Here is a 27,181-nt window from a genome sequence, read left to right as displayed (position 1 = left end):
AATAATTAATCAATTCTAATTGATTGCACATTAACTTATTAATCATGAAAACTAACAAATCAATTATTTAACAAGTTATCTCATATTAATTTATTTATCACATAATAAACCAACAAATCAACTGTCTATTTCCAATTAATATTTTAGTCACATAATATATTAACAAATCATTTTCCCATAATTTTTAATTAGTTTATTAATCATATAATAATCTAATAAATTATACTTCTCTTTCCTAATGTCATTTCTAGCTATTTCCAGTTATGAGGGCAACCCAAAAATGACTTTGCTTTTAACTACAAGACTATACCAATTTAGTCATGAGCTTAAATACATTAATCCAACAAGATATAACACTTGGTTTCTAGTATGCAGTTTGTCTCTTGATCTTCTTGAAGTTAATTTTAGTTTATGGTTTTGGGAGGGTTGTGATGCGGCTACTTAATGGCCGTGGTTCATGCCACGTCATTAAGTAGTGTCGTGACCTCATGTAAGTCGTGATGCAAATCCATCACATCCCAAAACCCTAGGACTTGGGCCTTATTCCTTATTTAATGGATATGATGTTTAGGGTGTGCTCTATTCGCCTTCATTCCATTTGAAGCAAAAATCTAGCCTTGTGTGTGTTGGTGAGCCTAGTGTGAGTTTTTGGATTTTCCTGTTGAAGAAGAAGACTATTGGTACTTGGAGAAGCTTTGTCCAACTGAAGTTTCCACCTTTTAAACCCAATATACGCATTGTAAGTCATAAAGTTCCATGTTTTATTCGTTTTCATGCATAGAACTAGGCTTGTGAAGTGCTTTTGGTCTCTTTAAGTTCCTTTCCTTGAAGTTCTTTAAGTTTAGAGAAATCTGACTTGTGGCCTTGTTGAGAGTCTTATAAGTGCATATTTAAGCTTCTTTGTTTCCATGTAAAGGATTCAAGCTCTTTTCTAGCATTTAGGAGTTATGGTTTACATAGGTTAGGGATATGGATAAAGTTGGAAACTTTATCCAGTAAGTTCCTTAGTAGAATTAGATCTGAATATTTAGGCCCTAGAATTAGTGAAACTATATCCATTAAATCTTGTGGTATGTACACTTTTTCTCAAGCACCACTTGCTTTGATGATTTTCCTTATATTTTGTTTTTTTATTACAAATTTTGTTTTTAAGTGAAAGGCTTCATTTAGTGGCATCACAGTTTATTCAACTAAGATAAGTACACCTCCAATAAGCTATCAATGGAACTATGGCAGTAAGAAAACCAAAGTGGCCAAGAATTCCATCTTCTTTACATCCTATACTATTAGCCAAGCTTATTAATCTATATTTCAGTAGCACAACTGTTGACTTTTCAGAGGTAAGTCTTGATGTAACTTATATATTTATACAAATTCTTTCAATAATTTATCTTTTTTATAGGTTAAACAATGTTTATATGTGTTCTATGATCATTATCCATCTTTATCTATGAACCATAAGGAATGTATATGCAAGGCTTTCATCCCTATGATGAGATCAATGTGACTTGGAGTCAATGGTGTTACAAGTGGGGAGTCTGTGGTAATATCTCATATGAGCAAGCATACGATCTAGGATCTTGCTTCATGTTACATGTGTTACATGCTCCATTGTACCCAAAGGAGATAGACAAAAAAGTCAATGATTCAACTATTTCTTCTTATGACTTTGACTATGGAGAAGAAGCGTTTACTATATGTATCGCAAACGAGGTAAGAAAAAAACATTCAATATAGGTAAATAAATGTAAGTATATTGCTATTATAGGTAAAAAAAAATAAAGTAGATTGTTTATACTAATGAAATGAGTAAAGTATGCTGCTATTTCTTGTGATTTTTATCTTTTGGTAATTGATTTTTTTTTGTGTGTACTGGTTTTGAGTTTCCATAAGACGAAAAATGTAGCTAAGAAAGCTTATGTTTCAGCTATTTGTAAAGTACTTGTATTGGTTTGCTTTCGAGCATTAGAACAAGTGGCGATAAAGTTAATGAGGAAGCTTTTGAATCGAGCGGTTGAATATGTTTCATCGGATAAAGAACATGTAAAGGAAGTCAAACAAATGGTTACTTTTGACTTTGCTTCTTAATTATTTATACATTTGAACAATTGTGATTGCTCATTACTTTTTTAGCAATAGTTCAAAATACATAATATTTATTTTTCATTAAATGACAGTTATATGATTGGTGTTTTTTAAAGTTTATTAATTTATGTAGGGCAAATTTTACGGTATAGCAATCCACTTTAATCTTTTTTACCAATATAAGTAACGTATTTATATCTTATTCCCATAATAGCAGCTTACTTATAAGTTTTTACCCGTAATAGCAATGCATTTTATAGGTAAGAATTTGCAAGTACGTTGCTTCTATGTGTAAAGAAATGTAATAGAATGCTATTATTGGTTAAAGATATAGTAGATTGCTATTTCCAGTTATTTTGGCAATTTATATGTCATTAACAAAATGATGCAACAAACAAAAAATATATATGTATATATATAAAAAGGTCCCATGTGAAGCACGAACTTTTTTTATTAATTATTATTATTATTAATATGTTAATATTTGTAGAATATAAGAACGGTGTTTGTGTATCAATCAAAACTTACCTATTAAACATTTTAATTTGTATTGAAAAAAACGGACATTTGACTTGTTATGATGTTGCCCAACTCCTAAATCACATATTTACAGTTAAACAAAAAAATATATTTTCACTTTTGACGGATCATACATACAATGTAAAATGGTTAGTATTCATAAAGACTGTGGGTGATGATATTGATGGCGTAGGTTGTTGTCCGGCGAAGAGGGGCAAGTGTTCACCAACCGAGAACGACTTCTATCTTTTCTTTTACTAAAGGGGAAAGTGGTACCTAAAGCTGATCGACTTGTACTTCTTTTTTTTCTTATTTTAATATAATATATTTGGCCTCCATGCCATAATCCACAAAATTTTATTCAAAACGTTACATAAACCCCGAAGAAAGCTAAACATACGAAACCCTAGAATGTGAATTTCACTCGATACTATACCTAACCTCATATGAAGGAAAATAAACGTGACCATATCATATAAAATATGAAACTCTTGTCATATTTTTTTAGTTTTAACAGGACTAGGACAGTCGCCTGTAAATTTTGTAGTGTGGGGCCCATCCCATTACAGTCACACCAAATAGACAAGAACTCAGAAAATCTCACTCGATTCATTCCAAATAAGATACAACTGTAAACGCCCTTTCTGTTTTGTATCAAGCTATGTTTTCACGCCCCGATTCACCACTTAAACACTCTCATCTGACAACTCATGGCCCCGATTCGGTTCATCTATCTACAAACTACAAAGGATCATCTTCTTTCATAATAGTGTTTCAAAAAAATATTTTTCTTTGTAATAATTAAAAGATTCAACAAATAAAGAATGGGTAAGTTTTTATTGATATTTTGTAACTTAAGATTATTTATTAGTTATTTAATTGTTTAGTACTTTGCATAAATAAATATAAATTAGTCAGATTCTGTATTTTGGTTATATTTTTGTATTGCCATAGATTACAAACAACTTGTCATTAAACTCGGTGATGTATCGTACGATATTTACGGCATCAAGTTTAATACAAAATAATATACAATTTTTAAATTTATATGGATTTGAACGTATGTATACCTTCATCTTTTAGAAATTTGATAAACTGAAAAATGTATTTTATAAGCAACAACGTAACAAAAATACGTCAAGTATATATTTATCTTGGATTAGACAAAATGAGATTCCCTCGATAATATATACATATCTATATAGAGCATTACATAATAAAGTGTATTGGACAGCAGCAGAGTGTCAACCATGTTCTCATTGACTGCCCGTTTGCGTCCAGAATCAGAGAGAATATTATGAGCTGGTGTGGAGTAATGCTTGATCAAAGCTCATTACTGACTACTAGGGACCTTCTTCATGCTATTTCTGTATGGGGTAGCTGTCCAAAGAAAAGGAAACAGCTAACAATCATATGCTATGGAATGTTATGGAATCTGTGGCGGTTTAGAAACAAACGATTGTTTCAAAACGATGGAGTTTCATTGATTCAGGGGATTGAGTTTATCAAAACTATGGTCTTTTATTAGTGTAAGCACAGGAATAAAAAAGTAATTTGTAAATGGGACGAATGGTTAGTGTCCCCATTTATTGGATTGTAATCCCTTGTATTTCTATGTATGTTGTTTTGGGTTCCTCATCTACTTATTTGTTAGATGAGGCTCCCCTTATTAATATATTTGTCGTTTCCAAAAAAACATAATAAAGTTTGTGATAGAAAATCATTATTGATTATCAAGGTATAGAGTATTAAAAATTAGTCTAGTTAATTTCCATCCTATTTAAAGTTCTTAATACTAAAGGTTGCCCCCCATTTGATTGAGTGGAAAGCTTAAAAGTGATTAAAAAACAACATATTTTATACAGATATAAAGAAAAAAAAACATGTTCAAAGAAAAATACACAAATTTATTAGATTCTTGTGAATACAAACATCGCCAAAAATTCAAATTTCAAGAGAATGATACACGGTAAACAAACATATAACAATAGTAAGAAAAACAAATTTTGAAAAACCGAATATATATATATATATATATATATATATATATATATATATATATATATATATATATATACCAAATTTATATCATTATATATAAAAAATAAAACAATTTCTTCAATATATTTGTATTTATACCAAGCATTATACAATTAAAGTTATTGTAAAAAAATTAAACTAAACAGCCTAAGTTAATTATAAATGAAAAATACATATACAAAAAATCTAATAAAGTTATTGTTCATTGTGTGCATAACTATTAGTAATAGCAATATATAATTTATTGATGGTATTTCATCGGCCTATAAAAATATAATGAATAAGTATCTAATTTATAAAGATTAAACATAATAAAAGAACTTATTAAAAACAAAATTATATTATGATAAAAATATATTTTCTAGTTAATGTTTGAAATATATATATATATATATATATATATATATATATATATATATATATATATATATATATAGAGAGAGAGAGAGAGAGAGAGAGAGAGAGAGAGAGAGGGAGAGAGAGAGAGGAAGGATCATTTGAGAACTCGTAGTTTCCCGAGAACCCGAAAACTAAATAGTATCGTTAGATTAAAATAATAAAGGGTTAAGATGCATTGTGGCGGTTTTGTAAATACTTAAGAAAATGAAGACAGGAGGGCATCTAATTAAAATGAGTGAAGGGCATTTTAGGGATAACATCAACCCTACCCTCCCTCTCTTTCCCTTCATCCTGTCTCTCTCTCCCCTTCGTCCTGTCTTAGGTAACACTCCCTAATCTCCAGATCGTCGGATTTGTAACAAATGCTCCTACAATCGGTAATTTTCTGTTGCCGTCAGTCACCTCAACGATTACACCTATAATCGTTTTCGACGTTAATGAAATCGATTTCTACAATCACCAGATCTTCATCACTTTCTTCCGGCCTTCATGTTTAATCCAAGCAATAGGTACAATCGTTTTCTCGATGTTAATGAAATGAATTTCTATAATCGTTTCACATTCGGTTTCTGCCATCGATTTTTAGCCCTCGCCCTGTTCTATCTTTTATGTAGGTAATCTATTGTTTTTAGCGTATCTAAGTTCTAGAATCGTCGTCTGGAATCAACGATCCGACCTCGGAATCCATGGCTTCCTCCGCCATTGAAGATTATTAAGCTATTGCTTCTAGTTCCCGGTGAATTAGGTAATCCATTGTCGCGCCTAACTTATTTCCAGTTATTTGAGGAAAGATATTTTGTTCTTGTCTGATGCTCTTAACCTTGGGAGTCGTGATCTTGTTAGTGAGGTTTGTTTGGATTTTAAAAGCATACATTGTTTCAATCTTATGGAACTTGATTGTAATTTTCTTAATAGGTTTGCCTATAACACTAAATACATATTGTAATGCAATGAAATGCCTTTTTTAATCGAATTTTCTATGTAATTCCATTAGAGTTATTGAATCCTTGATATTGGTGGCATAATATTGTTTTTATATGTACGTTTGATCAGGTTAAGCTTCTTGATGTTGACAGTGAATCACATATAAATTACATGTAAATCACATGTGAGTCACATATAAATCACATGTAATTCACATGTAAATCACAAATGAATCACATGTAATTCACATATAATTCACTTGTGAATCATATATGAATTACATGTGATTCACATGTAATTTACATATAAATCACAAGTGAATCACATATGAATTACATATGATTTATATGTAAATCACAAGTGAATCACATATAAATTACGTCTATTCATTTTATGTGTGTTCTTCGTTAATTATTTTTTTTAAATTTTCTTGTGAATTTCATATTTGAATCTTAAAAGATATAATCACATGTGAATATCACATTATATAATCACATGCAAATCTTACATGATATAAAAATATGCATTTTTGTGAGTGTTCTTTCATTAATCAAATTATTTTTGATTTTCTTGTAGATTTGGAAGAATTTATGGAAAATATTGAATAGGTGAAAAATGATAAAATTAAGAAAATATTGAAATCTTGACACGAAGATACAAAAACATCTTGAAATTTTGTAACATTTTTTGTTTTTTATATTTTATTTTGTATCAAATAAATTGTACTATTTTGTTTATAGATTAGTAAATAAAAATGATTTTTTTTAAATTTACTTACGAATATTATAGTATAAGAAATAGGCATATATGCACTTGAAAAAAAAATGAATATGTACACCTAAAACGTTGACTTTTTTTGGTTAAAAAAATTATAGTTTTTTTTAAATATTCCAGCTTGTTTTAAAAAATTTACTGATTTTTAAAAAAAAAAATTTAAATTACAGTTATAAAAAAATATATCAATTTTTAAAAATAAAAAATAAAAAAATGTGCATTTTTTTTTTAAATGAAAATTATTATTTTTATAAAAAAATCTAAAATTTTGATTTATAATGTTAATTTTTAGATCTTTTTATTAATATTTCCAATAACACAAAAAAAATAGACATTAAATGAGATTTGTAAAATGACAATCATGTCTTTAATGAGTTAATTTTGATCTAACATTACATCTTTAGTTATCGGGTTCTCGGGAAACTAACGTTCCATATATATATATATATATATATATATATATATATATATATATATATATATATATATATATATATAGAGAGAGAGAGAGAGAGAGAGAGAGAGAGAAAAAGAAAGGTAGGTATGAACCTAAGCATCAAGTATGTACGTATGTAGATGCCAATGTGACAACTAAAAAAAGGTTTATATTTTCAGTCCATTATACAATTGGATAAAAAAAAACTCACCATATCCCTTCAAGAATCATCCACTTCATTTTATCACACAAAAACAAACATTTATTTTTCATTCCAATAAAACTAACCATTTCATTCATTACTTGATTCTATCATACCAAATATTATAAATCTCTTTAAAAAGTGAGAAGTATCCAACGGATTTCACCTAAAAACCAAGAAAAACACAAACGATTTTGTATGCAAGACAACTCACAAAAGTGCATTTGACCGCTTTTACACATGACATGAATAGACAAGTTTTTTTAAAGCTATGCGCACACTCCCGTCTCCAAAGATTGCAGTTATTTCCCTATGGACATAAGTCCTGGTCATGGTCCAGTCCAATGCATACCAAATACAATAAATACAGTCTATTATTGTTTTGTCATGTCATGTTCTAGGTAACAAAGAGGCTGTTATAAAAGAAACAAATGAGATTTTCTTTCTTCCCTACAAACGGATAGTCCTAGTATGCAGGAAAAAAAAACACCACGATTTGGAGAACCTTTATTTTGTCTTCACATGTCCAACTTTATCCAGATGGTAACAAATATTTTTGTCACAGACCATAAATTTAGCGTGTGGTACAATGATATCATATAGAACATAGTCTATGAAAACATAAAATAAAAAAAAATTGATAAAACAGGGGTAAAAAGGGCATACAAGTTATCAGGACACAGTGTAATAAATGTGTATAGTTTAGATTTTAGAAGCAAAATTTTTATTGAGAAAAGCACCTGAATTATGTGTGAAACTTAAGGATCTGAAAAGTGAGCAATACTAGGTGGGTGTAGGTTGAGGATGTGTCTTTCCGGAAGCATCTGGTTCTTGAGTTCTTGTGCAACCAGTGACACATGTCTGGCATGCTGGTGGAAGAGATAAATCATCTGCTATGCTAATTCTGAAAGTTCTATTCTTTTCTTCATTTTCAGGAACATGTAAGAGAGCTTCCATTATTAAGATCTCCCAGTCACGTGGTCGGAAAAATGAAAGCCAGTTCTCTTCTGTTGTTTACACATCATCATCATCATTTATTCATCAATACGTTTAAGGTTAAAAGACAAACATGATGATGATGATGATGATGATGATTAAAGGAAGATATTGGTGTAAATATAATTTACCTCCATTGCGAACAGCCCTTAGTTGAAAGATTCCAGAGCCTTGTGGCCCAGAAACAGGAAAAGTGCAAGAAACAGAGTGCCTTTTGTGAGTCACTGCAAGTGATGCATTATACCAAGGACCTCTTGCAATTGGCTCCCCAATTGCATCTATTACAGCCTGGTTTTTGCTTGCCTTCTCCATGGCTTTGCTAAAAAAAATACATATGTAAGCATCAGAATGTTTGATCAGAAGCAACAAATCCTGATCAAAATACTAGCATATTCATATACAAATCAGCCTGGTTTTATTTCCATCAAACAACACAAGCAGCTCTGGGAGACTGAATTACCATTCTCTCCTTTTGATCTACGCTCATGAATTTCTAGATAACGACTCATTACAAATTTAGAACATTTCTATTTTCGGTAGCGATAACTTTTTTGGGAAGAGTCAAACTTTGAGTGATTACCTGCTACAACCATGATAAATGATAAGGTCATCAAGGGCGCTTAAAGCAACACCGCCGGTGACACAGATCAAGCCACCGGAAACAATTCTTCGGCCCCATGTCTTGGGTTTTGCTTCCTTACCCACCACGACTTCCGCCGAGCTGCTGCCGCTGCGACTCACACATTAACAAATCGCACCACAATTTCATCAATTTGGGGTTCAAATTATTTTACATGAATTGCAATATAACATTACAAATTTCATCAAATTGATACCTAGAAGGAGAAGAATTGCGCCTCAAAAACGAAATAAACCTCCTCCCAATCATCCCTTTCCTCTTTTCGCTGCAGTGCGTGCAAAACCCTAGTAACGCCAAACTGTAGATTTCAGGTTTTTGGGTCGGAAAATATTGGGGTTGGAATGTAATTTTCCTATAATATGAAGGGGTGCTTTGGATCTTTTAATGCTTTTACACAAATATTAGCGGGTTGAGTCTTAGGCCGGTTATATGGTATGTCAGTAGTTGCCCGTTGCGGACAAAGGGTTCATATATATATAGCTAACTGAAATATTTATATGTTTTTTTAAATATAATAAATTATTAAATTTGATATAATAATTTATATACTAGGAGATATAATATTTTAAAGAGTAAATTACACGAATGGTCCCTATGGTTTTGGGTGATTTGCGCGCTTGATTCTTAACTTATTTTTTTAACTTGAAAGGTCCTTACTATTTGCTTTTGCTACGCGCTTTGTCCCTACTATTTGTTTTTATTTAAATAAGTTAGAAAATCAAGGGACCATTTATGTAATTTACTCTATATTGAATTATATGAATCTTTTGAATGACCTCTATCTCCGGTTACTAATGAATAAGATAAGATATAATATATACTTTAATGTTATTTATAGTTGTAGTTATTATTAATTAATTTTTAAAATTTATCTTCTTAATGTTTTAATTTCTATCATTGTAATTATTTAAAACATCAAACAATTTTTTTTAAATGTAACAATATAATTATTTATATAGAGTTATTTTTAACTATTGTTGTTGTAAGTTATTTTAAGCTAATTATTTGAAAGCTACAAACTGTTCAAAAGTTGTAGCTTTAAATTGATAATGGTTTACATACAACAACATCTTAAATCTAATAAATTAAGTATAATATGTTAAAAGTTAAAGACATAACTTTATAAGTATAAGTAAAAATATTATTTTAATATTGAAATTTAGTTTATTTATGATTACACTTTAGGTTTGATACTTATTTAACCCTATTAACCAACTTATAATCATTATTAGAAAGACACTACAATTGATCACTTTTAACTATTTACAAAATATTCTTTAGGTTGTTTTAAGTTGAACTAAAATTTATATTTAAGTTGATCCTGTAAGGTTATATTTAAATTAACAATTTAAGTATTTTATACAAATTGTTCAAAAGTTGTAGCTTTAAAATGATAATGGTTTACATACAACAATATATTAGACCTAATAAATTAAGTATAATATGTTAAAAGTTAAAAACATAACTTTATAAGTAGAAAAAAAAATATTCTTTTAATATTGAAATTTAGTTTATTTATGATTACACTTTAGATTTTATAATTATTTAACCTTATTAACCAACTTATAATCATTATTAGAAAGAAATTGAAAAGTCATGAGAATTTCAAATGAATGTGGTGAAAGGAAAAATGAATGGGAGTTTCAAATGAATGTGGTGAAAGGAAAAATGCTAGCTTTATAAGTATACTAGACGAATTCCCACGCGTTTCACAGTGAAGATTAAAAATATATTGTTAAAATATTGAAAAATATATGTTTCAAATGGTTATGTTATTGACATTAACTTTGAGATAATATCTTTACACTAATTTATATATATATATATATATATATATATATATATATATATAATCTCTATTATTTTGAACATTAATATTCATTGAAATCAACCCACATTACTCATTAATAGAATTAAATATAATTATCTATTTAGTATTATTTTTAACAATTATTATTATTGATTAATTATATTTTTACTTATGCGATCAGTTTCTAATTTCAATAATGATGTTCATTTAAAATACAATTTATTTATAGCTAAATGTAATTTATAATTTGATGTTATTACCATTTAAAATTGCTATTCATTAGTTTGAAACCATTTATTATTAATAATAAGTTAAAGAAGACTTTTAAGAAACACTTAATATTATTATTAAAATGTGAAACATACACTAAATAATAAAGTGATAAGATATCCATGTAATTTGATTTTATTATTTATAATTATTGCTTATTAATTTGAAAACCACTTGTTATTATTAATAAGTGAAAGAAACATTTAAAAATCACTTATTATTATAATTAAAATGTTAAACATATACTAAAATATAAAGTGTTAAGATAGACATTTTTCATTTTAAAAAAGGCTTACATGAATAATATTGATAATATGACATATCCATGATTTTTAATTAATTATTGTTTTGAAGCAACATGAACATACAAACATGAATACAATAGTTAATTAAATAATATATATATATATATATATATATCACCTTCCCTAACATATGATCGATAATATTAATCTAATCTAATTTACATTAAAAATTCAACCACAACATACGATGATATTCTTAAAACAATACTTAAATCAAGAAAATACAAAAAAGAATTAGTATATAACAAACTTACAAATTAAAAACTTCAACATAATAACATGGCTCGAAAAATTGTTCAGAGCACTCAAACCAACACAAAAAACTTTAAACTTGTTTTCTTTATGAATCATACATACTTATAAAGCTAACATTTTTTCTTGAATCTCATGCATTTGAAACCCCCATTCTTTTTTCCTTTCATCACATTCATTTGAAACTCCTATGACTTTTCAATATCTTTATAATAATAATTATAATTTGGTAATTAGGTTAAATAAATATCAGATCTAAAGTGTATTCATATATAAACTAAATTTCAATATTAAAATAATATATATAATTCTACTTATAAAATTATGTTTTTTAACTTTTAACATATTATACTTAATTTTTTAGTTTTAATATATTGTTGAATGTAAACCATTATCATTTTAAAGGTATAATTTTTGAACAATTTGTATAAAATACTTAAATTATTAATTAAAGTATAACATTATAGGCTCAACTTAAATATAAAGTTTATTTAACTTCAACAATCCAAAGATTATTTTATAAATAATTAAAAGTGATAAATTGTAGTGTCTTTCTAATAATGATTGTAAATTGGTTAATAAGGTTAAATAAATATCAAACCTAAAGTGTAATCATAAATAGACTAAATTTCAATTTTAAAATAATATATTTACTTCTATTTATAAAGTTATGTCTTTAAATTTTAACATATTATACTTAATTTATTAGATTTAAAATGTTGTTGCATGTAAACCATTATCAGTTTAAAACGACAATTTTTGAACAGTTTGGACAAAATACTTAAATTGTTAATTTAAATATAACATTACAGTGTCAACTTAAATATAAATTTCAGTTCCACTAAAAAAAACAAATAATATTTTGTAAATAGTTAAAAGTGATAAATTATAGTGATAAATGCAAAAACTAAATTGTAATATCAGTTTAACTAAAATATTTCCTAAATATATTTATATAATCGTTAAAATTTTTCAAGTAAGTAGCTTAAAATAACTTATAATAACAATAGTTAAAAATAATTCTATATAAATTATTATATTGTTACCTTTAAAATCAAAAAATAATGTTTGATGTTTTAAATAATTATAATGATAGAAATTAAAACATTAAACAAATATACTTTAAAAAATTAGTTAAAAACAACAACTATAAATAATATTAAACCATATATAATATTTAATTTTATTGATGTGTAACGTGCGAGTAGAAGTCATTCAAACGATTGAGATTATGACGTTATAATAGATTTATATATTATCATATAATTCAAAATAGTCAATATATTATATCAAATTAATATATGAATTATTATATCAAATTTAACAACAACGTTAGTGTTATATTTTAAAAAATATATATTTGTAATGACTTCAACTATATAGATATTTATGTGTATTACAATGTCAACTCAAATATAAATTACAGTTCCATTTAAAAAACTAAAGAATATTTTATAAATAGTTAAAGTGATAAATTGTAGTGATAAAAGCAAAAACTAAATTGTAATTTCAAAATATTTCTTAAATATATTTTTATAATCGTTAAAAGTTTCCAAATAAGTAGCTTAAAATAACTTACAAAACAATAGTTAAAAACAACTCTATATAAATGATTATATTGTTAGCTTTAAAATAAAAAAAACAATGTTTGATGTTTTAAATAATTATAATGATAGAAATTAAAACATTAAGCAAATAAATTTTAAAAATTTAATTAACAATAAAAATAACTATAAATAACATCAAATCATATATTATATTTAATTTTATTCATGTGTAACTCGCGGGTAGAAGTCATTCAAACGATTGAGATTAAGAAGTTATAATAAATGTATATATTATTATATAATTCAAAATAATCAATATATTATATCAATTTAGTATATATAAATTATTATATAAAATTTAACAACAACGTTATTGTTATATTTAAAAAATCATATATTTGTAAAGACTTCAACTATATAGGTGTTTCTGCGCAACGCGCGGGCATTCACCTAGTTTTGTATGTGAATTGTATTTGTGTCTCTACTCAAAAAAATTGACCTTTTTATAGTAGAGTATCCATTAATTGTTTATTAAATATATTATATAAGTTATAAAACCTTTGAATTTTTAATCATTATTAAGAGACTTTTGAGTGATATTCATTAAAATAGGAGGTTTCAAATGTATGAGGTGTTTGCAAATTTTTATGGGGGTTTCAAATGCATGAGGTTCAAGGAAAAATACTAGCTTTATAAGTATGTATGATAATGAAATGATAATGATGATAATGATAATGATTTGTTGATTACATTTAACATAAAAAACATTTATTCAACTTTTCCTTGATTACATTTAATATAAAAAACATTTATTCAATTTTTCAAGATATTGAAAATTTGCTTTTTCAAAAATATTAGTTATACTAAGTGTGAGACTCGATAAACATTTAATATTTTTTAAAATAAATACAAACAAAATGATAATAAACAAGTAATTCAATTTATACTAAAGAGGTTTTGAATTAACCGCACGTTTAGAAGGTGAACCCCTCATCCACCCTGTTAACATGTTTAAAGAGGCATTTGATTGAATCCATTGGAACCATAATCATGAACTTGTTTGCATTAACCAAAGAAGCTGAGACATTAATAAATTTAAAAAAAAAAAAAAAAAAAAAAAAAAAAAACAATTACATTTGTCAGTAGAAAACAATCATAAACCAATATTACTTGAGGTCATATAAATCAAGGGATTGATAGAGTTTTAGTGCTATACCAACATTGCTTTTGCATCTAAGAGATATTGTCCTAGAAATGGAGCGGATATTTTAGAAAACCAACAAGTTTCTTTCCAGACGTGTAAATCTTCCATTCATCACCAATCAAAGGATTCGATAGCCTCGGCGTGGATTTTAGTTGTGGCTCTTGATCTGAATGAAATCATATAGCCGGTAAAAGGGAATAAAAAACTTGTATCTATAATAGTGATCAATAATATTTCTAATTATCAACCAAAAGTGGACTTAAATAAAAAGAGCCGAATAAAAGAGAAAGATGGACTTCAACTATATACCAAAATAAGACGTGTATATAATGGCTCGTTTGATTAGAATATGTATTTGGTTGTCAAATAAACTAAATTTAATTTCATATGAAAAGACATTCCTCCATATGGATGGAATGAATTAAATTCCGTTCTTTCTTTCTTTTTTTTTCTTGTTTTAACTTTAAGACATTAAGGTCATAATGCCATTATATATATATATATATATATATATATATATATATATATATATATATATATATATATATATATATATATATATATATATATACACTAGCCGTCTACCCGCGCAAAGTGGCGGACGGCGAATAATTTGATCTCTTTAGAGTTAAAACCATTTTGCGTTCACTTCGAGAAATGAATATTAAAGGACATCTATTTTTCAAGAGCATTATCATACCATATTAAGGGGGTGTGATGAAACTTGATGGTATAAAGACCAATGATGAAAAATGTTTCATTTTTAGACTAAACAAGATGAAAAATATACAAACTACCTTAATCATGTCAAATCTTGTGTTTAACCGTTCTTTATTGCAAAAGTAAGATGCCAAAATATACAAACTAATGATAATACAATGCTCTAACTGGCCCTCTTGGTTGAGTTCTTTGAACCTGCAAAGCCAACACATTAAAGAAACATAATAAAAAAAATTTAGGAACAAACCTGATATAATAAAGCCTTCACCCAATATATTTATAAGATAAAAATACAAAAAGTTAAAAATGATGAAATCAATTACAAGTAAGGATTAAAATAAAAACCTGTTAAGAAAGAGCCATCTGCAGGTGGGATATTTGAATCAACATGTATTTTCTAATGGTTTCAAATTTTGAATTATCTGAAATTCAGGGAAAGAGATAGAATTTGTTGAGAAATATAAGGATTCAAAACACATGTTAAAATTTAATATTATTTTATTGATGACTACTTGTACTATTAGCTTAATGATTTGAACGTCTTAAAAAAATAAAATTATTATATTCAATCTATTTTTAGAAATAATGAGATTTCTTTAATAAGATAGTATATATATATATATATATATATATATATATATATATATATATATATATATATATATATATATATATATATATATATATATATCGAAAAAAATTAAAAATGAAAACTCTGAATTTAGGTGAAAATTTAATAAAAAATATGATTTTTTTATTATTGAATTACATTCCATTCATGTCAACCACACTTCAATTCCTTACCTGTCATTGAAATGTTTATATTTCTTTATTTTTTTGAACGGAAAAAGAGTTCATAAAAGTAAAAGCCAGTTGGAATCTAGGCAGACACAAGGAAGCTATCTTTAATAACTTTTTTTATTAGGCATTTTATAATCTTATAGTTTTTTCAACCTTAATAATGGCTTTTTTAGGACGATTATTCTAAAGGTAAGTGATTTTAGTTAACGACGCTTTATGTTAAATTGCTAGAAAGAATGGTATGTTTTGAAAGTGCGACGTTTTAAAAGCTGATTTGTAAGGATAGTGCTAGGACTTGTGTAAATAGAACAAAGTTCTAGTACTAGTCAGAAAATCGATGCAAGATAAAAATCTGTAAAAAAATCACAATTTCTCTCTTTGATACTTGATTAAAATAGGAAGAATGCAAGCAAAGAAAACCAAATCAGCAAAAAAAGCAGATATTAAATTCTACATCAATTACAACAAAACTACATACCAAATTTGTCCCGTTAGTTATAGTTATAGACCCCCTTCCCTAACCTAATATAATAAAACCTTTGCTACTATCTCAAAACGCGACCGTATTTTTATCACGTTAACTTTTTTCAATATTTTAAATACCTATCACATTGAATAATAATACGTATAAGAAGTTCTAGAAAAAAAAAAAAAAAAAAAACACAAACAACCAATAAAAATTAAAAATACAATTCACAGGCACCAGATGTGATTATTCAAAACAGTCGGTTGCTTTCAAATCATAATGACTCGAACCCATGAAATTCACAAGCACATATTTTTGCATAACGGAGGGATTGAGAAAAAAAGGCAAAATTCTCAAAATATGCATATCAGGAAGATTCGCAGAGTGCAGAGAGAAGAGAGCATACAAAATTGAGAATCAAAGAAATAAAAGTGTGTTTCAAAAAACAAGACTAGAAGTAGTAGAATAGAATCAAGTCATCAACGGAAGCCATTGCCCCTTCCATTAGAAGGAGCAGCACCATAACGTCCTCCTCCTCCTCTTGATGCATCATTGTAGCTTCCTCTGCCTCTCCCCCCTCCTCTTCCTCCTACTCCTCCTCCTCCTCCTGTGCTCAAACAACATTTTTCAAAACAAACTCAATTTCACTTTTCAAACTATATACTTGCTGTTAACATTTTAGTTGAAAGATCAATTCTTGAAAAGATTGTTTGAGATACCCTTATGAGGTTACGTTTTTTCCACAAGTTCTACAAATACAACTTATTTTTTTCCAATTGTTAGAAATGATTAGGCATAACAACTTACTTCCCCCACGAGAACCGTTGCTGCTGTTTGTTCTCCTCTCTTCAATGTACACTTGCCTTCCAGCTAGCTGTATCGGGGATGCCTGAAATTTGAAAAACATAACAACAGATCAAGTTTAGAAGGGTATTTTGGGTATCTAAATACGAGAGGGAAAAAAAAAAGTGGAGGTAAAACATGTCAAGCTCAAACCTCAATGGCCTTCTGAACACCAACAACATCCTCAAACTCAACAAAGGCAAAGCAAATACCAACATCCTGTAAATGCACAAGTTAGATTCTATACTAAAAAAAACATTTGGTAGCTAAAATATATAATAAAGAAAATAAGGATTACTACCTTTCGATTCTTTAAGAACACACCATCTTGCTTGATTCTTCCAAAATTCTTGAATTCTTGAAAAATTTCAAGACTGGTAACAGACGTGGGCAAGTTCCTCACATAAACAGACTTTGATTCCCCTAAATAATAAAAAAAAATACATATACTTAAACAAGGTTGCACAACAGAAATCCAAAAGAAACAAAAAGAGAAAATGTATTCACCTTCTTCATTAGATAAAGATTCCTCTGCAACATGAGGGGTAGTTTCGGAAACAAACGAAGCAACTGGTTCAGGCTGCTGCTGATTCCACTCGGTTACAGGCGCAACACTCTTAACCACAGGTGCCTGAACAGGAACCGATGACACAGGTTTCCCCTTCGATTGCAACTGTAAAAAAAAAAGTACATTTACAAAATTCAATGAGCAGACATTATATCAACTGTAAACAATAAAACTATACAATAATTACTTACTATGGAGGCATAAGTAAATTTCACAGGTTCAGGAGCAGGTTTTTCAACAGCAGGAATTTGTTCTTGAACATATTCCACCTTGTCCTGATGCAATGGTTCTTGAACATATTCCACTGTATCATGATGCAATGGTTCTTGCACATAGTCCACATGGTTATGAATTTGATCTTCCACTTGTGGTTCATCCTCATAGTCTTCATTGTCATCATATTCTTGCTGTTGATGTTGGTTTTGGTTTTGGTGTTGGTGTTCTTGGGATGTATAGTAATCACCTTCATCTTCACCTTCTAAGTGTAAGGAATTGAAGTTATCCCTTGTTTCAACCTCCAACACATCTTCAGCAACTGGAATTATAAGTCTAAGATCATTAAAATGCAATTTCACTTGTTTAATTAATCAACTAATTATTATCAGGTTTAAATAATACCTAATAACTCGGGAGAAGTTGAACTTATTGGTTGGAAATCATCATTGTGTGTAGCAGCCATGGGTGGAGGAAGATGATTGATAACCTCCTCACTTGCAAAGTGGAAGATGTCATTCAAGACAAAGTAACCTTTTTCCTGGGGAGCAAGAAAAAATGTCTGAACAAATTTCCTCCATCCACTAAAGTACTTTGATTTGACTGAGCCAGAAACAACCACAATGATCCCTTCATTCCATGATTGAACAGCATTTATGGTCTTGATTTCAATCCCACTAAAAAGTAATGACTGAATAAGTGTATGAATTTGCTGCATGAAAGACAGTCACTTCGTTAGAAACTTGTTACCCATTATCTTGACTCTAAATTATCTGAATGCAAAATTCATAATCATGAATACCAGACCACTCAAATGATTACTGAAACTTCAACTTTAAATAATCAGTTTAAAACACAGATTAATTGAGCCAAACGATTCAATTTGGATATGTAAAATCATTACTGAGCCTTTTTAGGAGTTAGGACTATCCACCCTTCAACCCTTCAGTATAGAAAATACATGCACAGAATAAAATAGTGTGATTTCAATTCACATTAGCCCGCATGCGTAAAAACAAATCGCATGATCACATCAAAAAACATCCGACCACTCACAAAACGCGAAGTCACAGACAAATGGGAGCAAATTGGTTCGAGTTTACAAAAATTCTAGTTATATCTATAGTTAGATCGAAGAGACTCACGAATATAGCTGATGCGGTCTCAGTGGATTCGCCATCAACCCGAATCATGGTACTGGAATCGGTGTAAAACTGATGAACAAATTCTGGTTGTTGTTGAAGCACCTGATAGTACTGCTGAACAAAGTATGAACCAACCTAAAGAAATCAACAAGGAAAAAATTCATCACAACCACAGATCAATGAAACACAAACAAATCAAACTATATCGCTATCGATTGTTTTCATTTTTGAATGAGCACAAAACAAATAAAGACCTGGGAAGCGGTAACAGAGGATGAGTACGGACTCGCCATTTCACAAACCGTTCAAAACCCCGATTCTTTAAAACCCTAAAACCCACGAATAGCAACGAAATCTAGGGTTTCACGGAGAACAAGTATATAAGTGTGAAATCGAGCATCTAGGATCACAAATTACACTTAATTGGATGTGTAAATTGGTACTGAAGAGGGCAAGCCCGTGGTTGGGATGAGATAGAAAAAGGGAAATCTGAATAGAGATTGCGATGCTGTCGTCGTGAGTATCGAGTGTGGGGGGTTCAGAGAGAAGATGAGATCTATGGAGGAAGAGAGGGGATTTTGAAAACTTATGTTTGGGAATTTGGAAGGGTTTTATTGTATTAGAACCGTTGGATTGAATGGCTAATCACGGTAATCGACGATGGGGATTACTCTAATGATGATGGTGTTGTGGGAATATTTCTACTTGGACCGTAAACTTTAAACTTTTGTCAGTTTTAGTACTCAGTGTCTAGAGAAAATCTAAACTGTCCTCAAACTGAATTTGTACTCAAACAATAACACTACATGAGTCGAGCAATATTTTTACCTTTTATCATTAACATAGTATAATATTAATCAATTCATATTACATATACAGAAGAGGTCTTCATATGACAAACAAATCATTGAAAGTATGTTGCTATTTAGTGTATTTTACCCTAGAAAAGAACCAAAAAAGTAAAAAAGTTTTGAAATGATTTACCATTTGTTGCAAGTCACGACCATAAGAAACAATATCTACAAAAAAAACAATGCATATTCAAAATATTAGAACCGACCATCAAGATAAACTAAAAGTAATAAAAATTTTACTCTTTATTGGTGGAAGGATCTCATTTGTGTTCCACAACTGCGTTTGGTTCTCAAATTTTGATGGAATAGGAATCTAAGATTCCATTCCATGGTTGAATTGGTTGAAAAAAGTCAAAAATTTTACTTAAAAAGACATAATCTTTTTCTTAAAAAAATAGAAAAAAATTAGATAAATTGGAGGGGATAATGATTTAAATAATATATATAAACTAATTAAATTAGTAAGTTAAAATGTATTGTAATTCGTAATTAACTATTAAACAGCAAAAGTAACAATAAAACAAAAAAACTACTTGTTGTGGGATTGGTTCCACTTCCATTTGTCCTACTCTCATTATAAGGAATTGCTTAGGTTTTTCATCTTTGTTCACTTTTCCAAAACACTAATTGATTAACTTCAACTTGTATTCTTTATAAAAAAAACAATCATAAAGTATTATATTATTTATTATAACTTAAATAGGAACGGAGGTTTACCAATTATAAATAACTTGCAAATGCAAGACCTTTTCAACCTTTGTTCAATCTGTTCTGATATTTTCCCATCAGAAGACATGAGCATTTGGTTGGAAATTTTGGAAAATATAAAGTTATCTACTTACCATCACTTTAACATATTGGTGGCTCTACGGTTTCTAAAGAGTAACATAGATTGTGTCCACCTTATTCAATCCATATTAGAGAAGCATTAACCTAAAGAGATAGATTGATAAACAAAGGTAGCATCAGTGTCCACATCAACAAAGCCCTCAATAAACTTCAACATATTGATGAAAATAGGGGAGCACGACTCAAATTATTTTTAATTCTCTTTAACTCAACCTTCACGAAACAATGCATACCTGATAAACCAAAAATAAATAAAATTGAGCAATCTAAGCATGATAAATATAAATTTTGATTGGTTTTACCTTGCGGAAGATGAAGACCAAACTGCAAACTTTACGTTACAAAAACAAAACCAAATATAAATTAATTGATGCCTCCTTCGATTTATTATCCGATTTATTATACCTCATCTTCAACCAAGTAGAAAAGGCATCGATGAACATAGTCAATCAGGAGTTTGATGATCACACAAGCACAACATATAAACGAAGGGTTTAGATGAGTCGTCCATTAAAAAAAACAGTCAAATTGGAGTTTTGTTCAATAAAATGAACAAAGCATTATGTGCCTCAACAAAGTAATAGCTAGCCACCCGACTGTTACAGAAAGAAGTTGATATTCTCGGTACATGTTGTATAAATATGTATGAAACCTGCAAAGAACAGAAAGCAAGAAAATTTGCATTCATATGTATAAATGGTTTAAAATGCTTAGCATATATATGATTATTTCTTGTTGTTTATATGATAATAAATAAATAAATAAAAACTCTAATCGAAGCATGATTGAGCAACTATAAATTGAACCTAAATCCAATATTTTATAGAGAAACATGCACGTTGCTATAAAAAAATTGTTTATCTTAATTATATTTAATAAAAAATTTTATTTAAAATTTTAAACAACATATACACTTTGATTATCAGTACTATAAAAAATATTTTGTTTCAGAATATTTATATTTATAATTTAGTAATAATAAAAAAAGATTTGTTACAAATTAAGTATAAAAAAAAAAGTCAACCTTGGATTTCAAACTGGATCAACTACTATGATTCGATTTGCTTTTGTTAAAGTTAAAAGAAATATTGGAGCTCCAATACCCTCTTGAAAATCCCATTATTATTAATAAATTATTAATAAAAGGCATATTTTTTCTAAACTGAATAAAATAAAATAAAAAAGTCACTAAATAACTTTTCATTATCACATACTGATCATGTAATTTGCAACAATGAAAAGCTACTCATGACATTCTATTTTAAGTTGAGTGGAGTCAGTTGAGAAGAACAAAAACAATGTACTTTGGCTCACTTGGACATTTTATCGAACATATGTATGACATAGCTTAGCAACATAACTTCGAATATGATATAATCAACAAAACAAACATAAGAACTATTCCATAAAATGAAAGCAAGTTACTTAATTAATCTTTGGAGAAGAAGCTTACCTGGTAGTTTTGGAGATGCATCCTATGTGATAGTAGTATCAACCTTCTCAATGAAATCGAGATTCCTTTTAAAGAGTGTCTTTCATGGCAGGCTCATCGTGGACCTGTTCTATTATTGCTATTGTTGTATCCTGGTAGCCAGTGAATATTTTATATTATAATCTGTTAAAATTGGGGAAGAAGAAGATAAATCATAGGAAACTCAATTGAACTTAATGCCAAAAAGTTCAAGGCCACATCCAAACATGTATGGCCTGTAATTTGTACGCAAAGCACAGAGCAGCGGAGAAGCGAAAAGGCAAAGCTTTGAAGTGAGTTCTTCCGTTGGCGCCGATATTGAAGAGAGAAAGTGGAGGAGGAAGTAAGCGATGCATACATGAAGCAGAGTGTTGTTGCTTCGTTGCAGAAATCATCACAAAAAAACAGTCGACTGACAGCTCCATTAGGGTTGTTCTAAGCAGCCTTTTTTTAAGCGGTGTAAGGTAAATAGGATGGGGAGGCGATGGTGACCAGATGAGAAAACATAGAAGAGGAAAACGTAACAAACGGAAGCGGACGGTGGTGATGTGGTGCTCAATCGGTTCTAAAGAGACGCAAGGAAGGTAGAAGAAGGTTGGAGAAGGGTTTCTTGCATCTGATTGGCAAGGCAAGGCGGTGGAAACATAAAGACGACGCAAGGCAGTGGAAGATAATAAGAGAGGTAAGTGTAACATTTAAAAAAATTTGTGTCAAATGTTTAAAACCTAGAGAAATCTGTGGCACAAATCAAAATCCCAAAAGGTTCTTGTTCACCAACTTTTTAACAATTAATAGTATATACAATATACATCAGTCGAACAATATTTTTACCTTTTATCAATAATAACGACATGCTTATATTTTTTAATTCCATTCGTCCCAAGTTAATTGTCCATTTTTTTATTTTTAAAGTATTTTTTCTTTGACTTTGACCTTAAATATTTTTATCAATGTTATATATTACTTGATGAAACTTATAACATTGAAAATACATTTAAAATATAATCCATGGATATATTTTCCATCAAGTGTTATCTATCAAAAACAAAAATATTTAATGTCAAAGTTCAAGACTAAATACTTCAAAAATCAAATGTGGACAATTAATTTGGAATTGATGTAGTAATTATTAGCAACATATTTCCAATTCGTTAACCACTTACATGTTTGTAATAGTAATAGCAATGTGAATCATATGCAGAAACAAGTGACCATGTGTAACGACCGCGTTTCCAGGCTAGGCATTATTGTTGATGTAATAGTCTAGGTTAACCTTTGTAACTCTTTTTAAAGTATTAATGATGAAATATTTGAGTATTATGTGAATTATGTGTATTTGTGTGCTTATTACTTAATTATAAATATATAATTAATAAACTACAAAAATAAGCGTCAAAATTAAAGTGTGAGATAAGTCCGATATCTTTACATAAAGTTGTAGTGGTCGAAACAAGGATTCCGGAGATATAAAGAACGTCGAAGAATACTACTTCTGCAAGCCGTAGTGTTGTCTGATCATCTTCTGATCAAGTGAGTGTGTAGTTAATTTCTTTTAATACATAAATACGAAGTATTTACTATGAAATGTGTGTTATGTGTTTATATATTGGTGTTGATTTGGAGGGGGTACATAATCTCTTTCAGATGCACGATTTTATACAAGTATCGATTTAACGTACTAAGTATATATGTTATGTGAGTGTATCGATGTTATCTTCTAATCTCATAGATATGATTTATTCTCTATGAAATACGTGTTATGTTTATGTGTCTCATCTTTTATCTAGCATGTGATTTGAATGAACATACTATACAAGTTTTAAATTATGTATAAAAATATATATTTTATCTACTAAAATGAAGGGTAGAACATGGATAGATCGTTGTCTTGTGATAAAAAGATGAGAGGCGTCGATGTTTTGATTCAGTCATCTAGCAGAGTTTAAATGACAATCACAGACTTTTCTAGATAGTCTTGTGGAACGCTAGCAGGCTCGCCACCTGTAGGTGTTAATGAACTTGGGTGTTCATTCGTTGTACTCCATCCCCCTCATGGTTGCCTTATTTGACATATATTGTTGGGAAACCCCCGAACGCATGTGTTGTCGCCCCGATGAAATATTCTTAGAATAGGTCCCTTGTGTTAGTTGTTTTAGGGACATAAAGTGAGAATAACAGTAATGGGTAATTGGGTTATTGTTGGTTAATGAAAATAAAGTTAATTACTTATTGTGGGTTGAAAACCCTATATGCTCACCAGGCTCCCAAGTCTGACCCACTCAGTTTCTTTGTATTACAGGTAATGGCGCCAGAGCATAAGTTGGATGACTTGTCAAGTTATTTTTGGATTATATACCTGTTGTTGTAAATAATGGTTGTAAGGTCTGTATTGAAATGTTTATGCTTTTGGTTTGTTTATCGAAACATGACATCCCGAGTATTGTAATATAATGAAAAATACATTTCTTTAAGAGATGCTTTGGTAAATCTTATTTTATCATATTTTGTTTTGGAAACAAATTCCACAACTCTTTTAATCAAAGGATTACTCCGAAATTATTTTAAAAGCATAAATTAAACCGGTCTTTTTCTGGCCGTGATTTTGGGGATGTCACAGTTGGTATCAGAGCATTAGTTTAAGCGAACTAGGAATTTGTAGGATTCTAGACTTAAACTTAGAATGCTAAGTGAAATTTTGAGATGTGTGTCTGTTATATTTTAGACACGAACACTAGTTTATTTTAGGAAAATTGCCTAAAATGATTTTATGTGCTAAATGTTATATGTTTGCCATATATGATATTATTCGTTCGGATCTATGGGCTGTTGCCGACCGGATCTGGAAACCTTATGTGTGTAGGATTCTAAGCGTACGTCTATGAATTTAGAACTAGCATGTAAACGTTTCGGAGTGATAAGGATGATTTGTATATATATCGTGAATGAGGATCTAATTTCACCTTATTCGATGTATAGATCAAAAATGGTGAGAACAAGAAGTGGAGTTGGAAATGCTGATGAAAACAAGAATCAACCACCAGTGATTAAACAAATACTTGTCGTAGCAGCAACACCTGAGCCAATAACAATGGCTGGTGTACAAATGATGATTCAAATATGTTGGAACGTCAAATGGAAGAGACTAGGCGGTTGCTTCAACAGAATCGTGAAGAACTGTCAATTCAAGTGGAAGAGCCCGAGTTAAATGAAGGGCACTCGGAAGGTAGAAACTTCAGTAGATCTGTTGGTCAATCCAACCCACCGATAGTTAGGCAAAACAACCAGAATGGAAAGAATGATGGAATGGGATGCAATTATAAGGACTTTATAACTTTCAAACCATCGACCTTCACTGGAAAGGAGGATCCGATCGGAGTCATGGATTGGATATCAGAAATGGAGCTAGCCTTCATGACGTGTGGTTGCAGAGGCAAGTTGTAAACTACGTTCGTTGTACGTCAGTTCAGGGGTGGAGCTGTTTATTGGTGGAACACTCTGGGAAAGACCCTAAGCCCTGATGAGCCACTGCAATTGACATGGGCAGAGTTCATGGTGTAGTTCAAGCGTAAGTTCTGCTCGGCTCAAAATCTGTTGGAGTTGGAGAACAAATTTCTGACATCGACAAAGGGGAGCATGTCAGTTGATGAATACACAAATGCTTTCACAGATAAGATGGAGTTTGCTTTGCACATCGTGCCAGATGAGCTGACAAAGGTTGACCGATACATAAAAGGACTCCCATGGGAGTACGCAGTGCCAGTGCGTCAGGCACCTACTCTAGAAGCAGCTATTTGGCCTGCCAAGTCTGTTGAGGAAATGATCAAGGGAAGAACCGCCATCAAGGTTGAAGTTGGCGAGAAGATAAAGTTTGAAGGAACTTCAGGTTCCAATAAGAAAAGCAAATTTTCGAAGTCTGATTCGAAAAAGTTTGGAGGAAAAGGAGGCGGAGAGAAATGGTGTGAGAAGTGCAGGAAAAAGCACTTTGGGAAATGTAGTGAGGAAGTAACCTACTACAAGTATGGAAAATTTGGGCATTTTGCCAATGAGTGTCCATCCAACAAAAGGATGTGTTTTGGTTGTAATGAAGAGGGGCACATTTTAAAAGATTGTCCGAAGAAGAAGGAGGTAGCTAAGCCCAACATTCCACCAAAGTCGAAAGCAAGAGCTTTCCAGATGACACTTGAGGCTGCGAAAGATGAAGCTGATGTCGCTTCAGGTACCATTCTCGTAAATGAATTATCTTCTCAAAATTTGTTTGATCCTGGAGCCAAGTACTCATTTAGTTCGCATGAATTTGGTAGAAAATTAGCTTTGCCTGTTGATAGACTAGATAATGCTTTATTAGTCGAAGTTGCTAGTTGCAAGTTTGTACCTGTTAGCCATCGTATCAAAAACATATTAATTGACTTGAACAGGAATAAGTTTCACGAGGAATTATTGTCTATCGAACTTAACGGTTTCGACATCATGTTGGGAATGGATTGGCTTAGCGCCAATGATGCCGAAATATTATGCAGAAATAAGATAGTAAAAGTAAACCTGCCAGGGAAAGAGTCATTTATGGTGTACGGGGACAAACGTTGAGTAAATTCTGGAATCATTTTCATAATGAAAGCTAGAAAGTGTTTGACCAAGGGATGTACACCATATTTAGTATTCGTGATTGATGCTAAGAAGGAAAAGAAGGTGATGAAGAGTATTCCAGTGGTATGTGATTATTCGGAAGTATTTCCCGAAGATCTTCCTGGATACCACTTGATAGACAAGTGGAGTTCATAATAGACCTGTTACCAGGAACCACGCCAATAGCAAAAGCACCTTATCGATTAGCACCGACGGAGATGAAGG

The 27,181-nt window shown here is 29.9% G+C and overlaps 2 protein-coding genes and 1 long non-coding RNA gene across 3 annotated transcripts; 1 reads left to right on the top strand and 2 right to left on the bottom strand.

The window, feature by feature from the left end:
* The first annotated feature begins 5,289 nt into the window (after positions 1–5,289).
* On the top strand, positions 5,290–6,033 carry LOC111881227 (uncharacterized). The gene is made up of 2 exons (XR_002846740.3): positions 5,290–5,552; positions 5,658–6,033. It is a non-coding gene; the product is annotated as an uncharacterized LOC111881227 (long non-coding RNA).
* Positions 6,034–7,874: 1,841 nt separating this feature from the next.
* LOC111881258 (uncharacterized) lies at positions 7,875–9,437 on the bottom strand. Its single transcript, XM_023877673.2, has 4 exons — positions 9,212–9,437; positions 8,956–9,105; positions 8,507–8,694; positions 7,875–8,386 (listed from the first exon to the last, which is right to left on the bottom strand). The coding sequence occupies exons 1-4, from the start codon at positions 9,262–9,264 to the stop codon at positions 8,163–8,165; spliced, it is 615 nt and encodes a 204-aa protein (XP_023733441.1). The 5' UTR covers positions 9,265–9,437; the 3' UTR covers positions 7,875–8,162.
* A 7,284-nt stretch (positions 9,438–16,721) lies between these two features.
* Positions 16,722–19,738, bottom strand: LOC111881202 (nuclear transport factor 2). The gene is made up of 9 exons (XM_023877606.3): positions 19,414–19,738; positions 19,160–19,294; positions 18,420–18,726; positions 17,993–18,336; positions 17,741–17,906; positions 17,535–17,656; positions 17,387–17,452; positions 17,198–17,279; positions 16,722–16,997 (listed from the first exon to the last, which is right to left on the bottom strand). Exons 1-9 carry the CDS (start codon positions 19,450–19,452, stop codon positions 16,870–16,872), a joined length of 1,389 nt encoding a protein of 462 aa, XP_023733374.1. The 5' UTR covers positions 19,453–19,738; the 3' UTR covers positions 16,722–16,869.
* Positions 19,739–27,181: the final 7,443 nt, after the last annotated feature.

Source organism: Lactuca sativa, chromosome 9 (assembly GCF_002870075.4).
Source record: "Lactuca sativa cultivar Salinas chromosome 9, Lsat_Salinas_v11, whole genome shotgun sequence".
In the NCBI taxonomy this organism is placed as follows: domain Eukaryota; kingdom Viridiplantae; phylum Streptophyta; class Magnoliopsida; order Asterales; family Asteraceae; genus Lactuca; species Lactuca sativa.
Note: the sequence above shows the minus strand (reverse complement) of the source record. Positions and strands in the feature narration are given on the sequence as shown.

Coding starts and splice junctions, on each gene's coding strand:
- LOC111881258 (XM_023877673.2), bottom strand. CDS start 9,264: ATGATTGGGAGGAGGTTTATTTCGTTTTTGAGGCGCAATTCTTCTCCT. Junction 8,695..8,955: donor ATTTATCATGGTTGTAGCAG/GTAATCACTCAA, acceptor TATTTTTTTTAG/CAAAGCCATGGAGAAGGCAA. Junction 8,387..8,506: donor AAGGGCTGTTCGCAATGGAG/GTAAATTATATT, acceptor TGTAAACAACAG/AAGAGAACTGGCTTTCATTT.
- LOC111881202 (XM_023877606.3), bottom strand. CDS start 19,452: ATGGCGAGTCCGTACTCATCCTCTGTTACCGCTTCCCAG. Junction 18,727..19,159: donor AGACCGCATCAGCTATATTC/GTGAGTCTCTTC, acceptor TCTTTCATGCAG/CAAATTCATACACTTATTCA. Junction 16,998..17,197: donor CAACGGTTCTCGTGGGGGAA/GTAAGTTGTTAT, acceptor GTTTGAGCACAG/GAGGAGGAGGAGGAGTAGGA.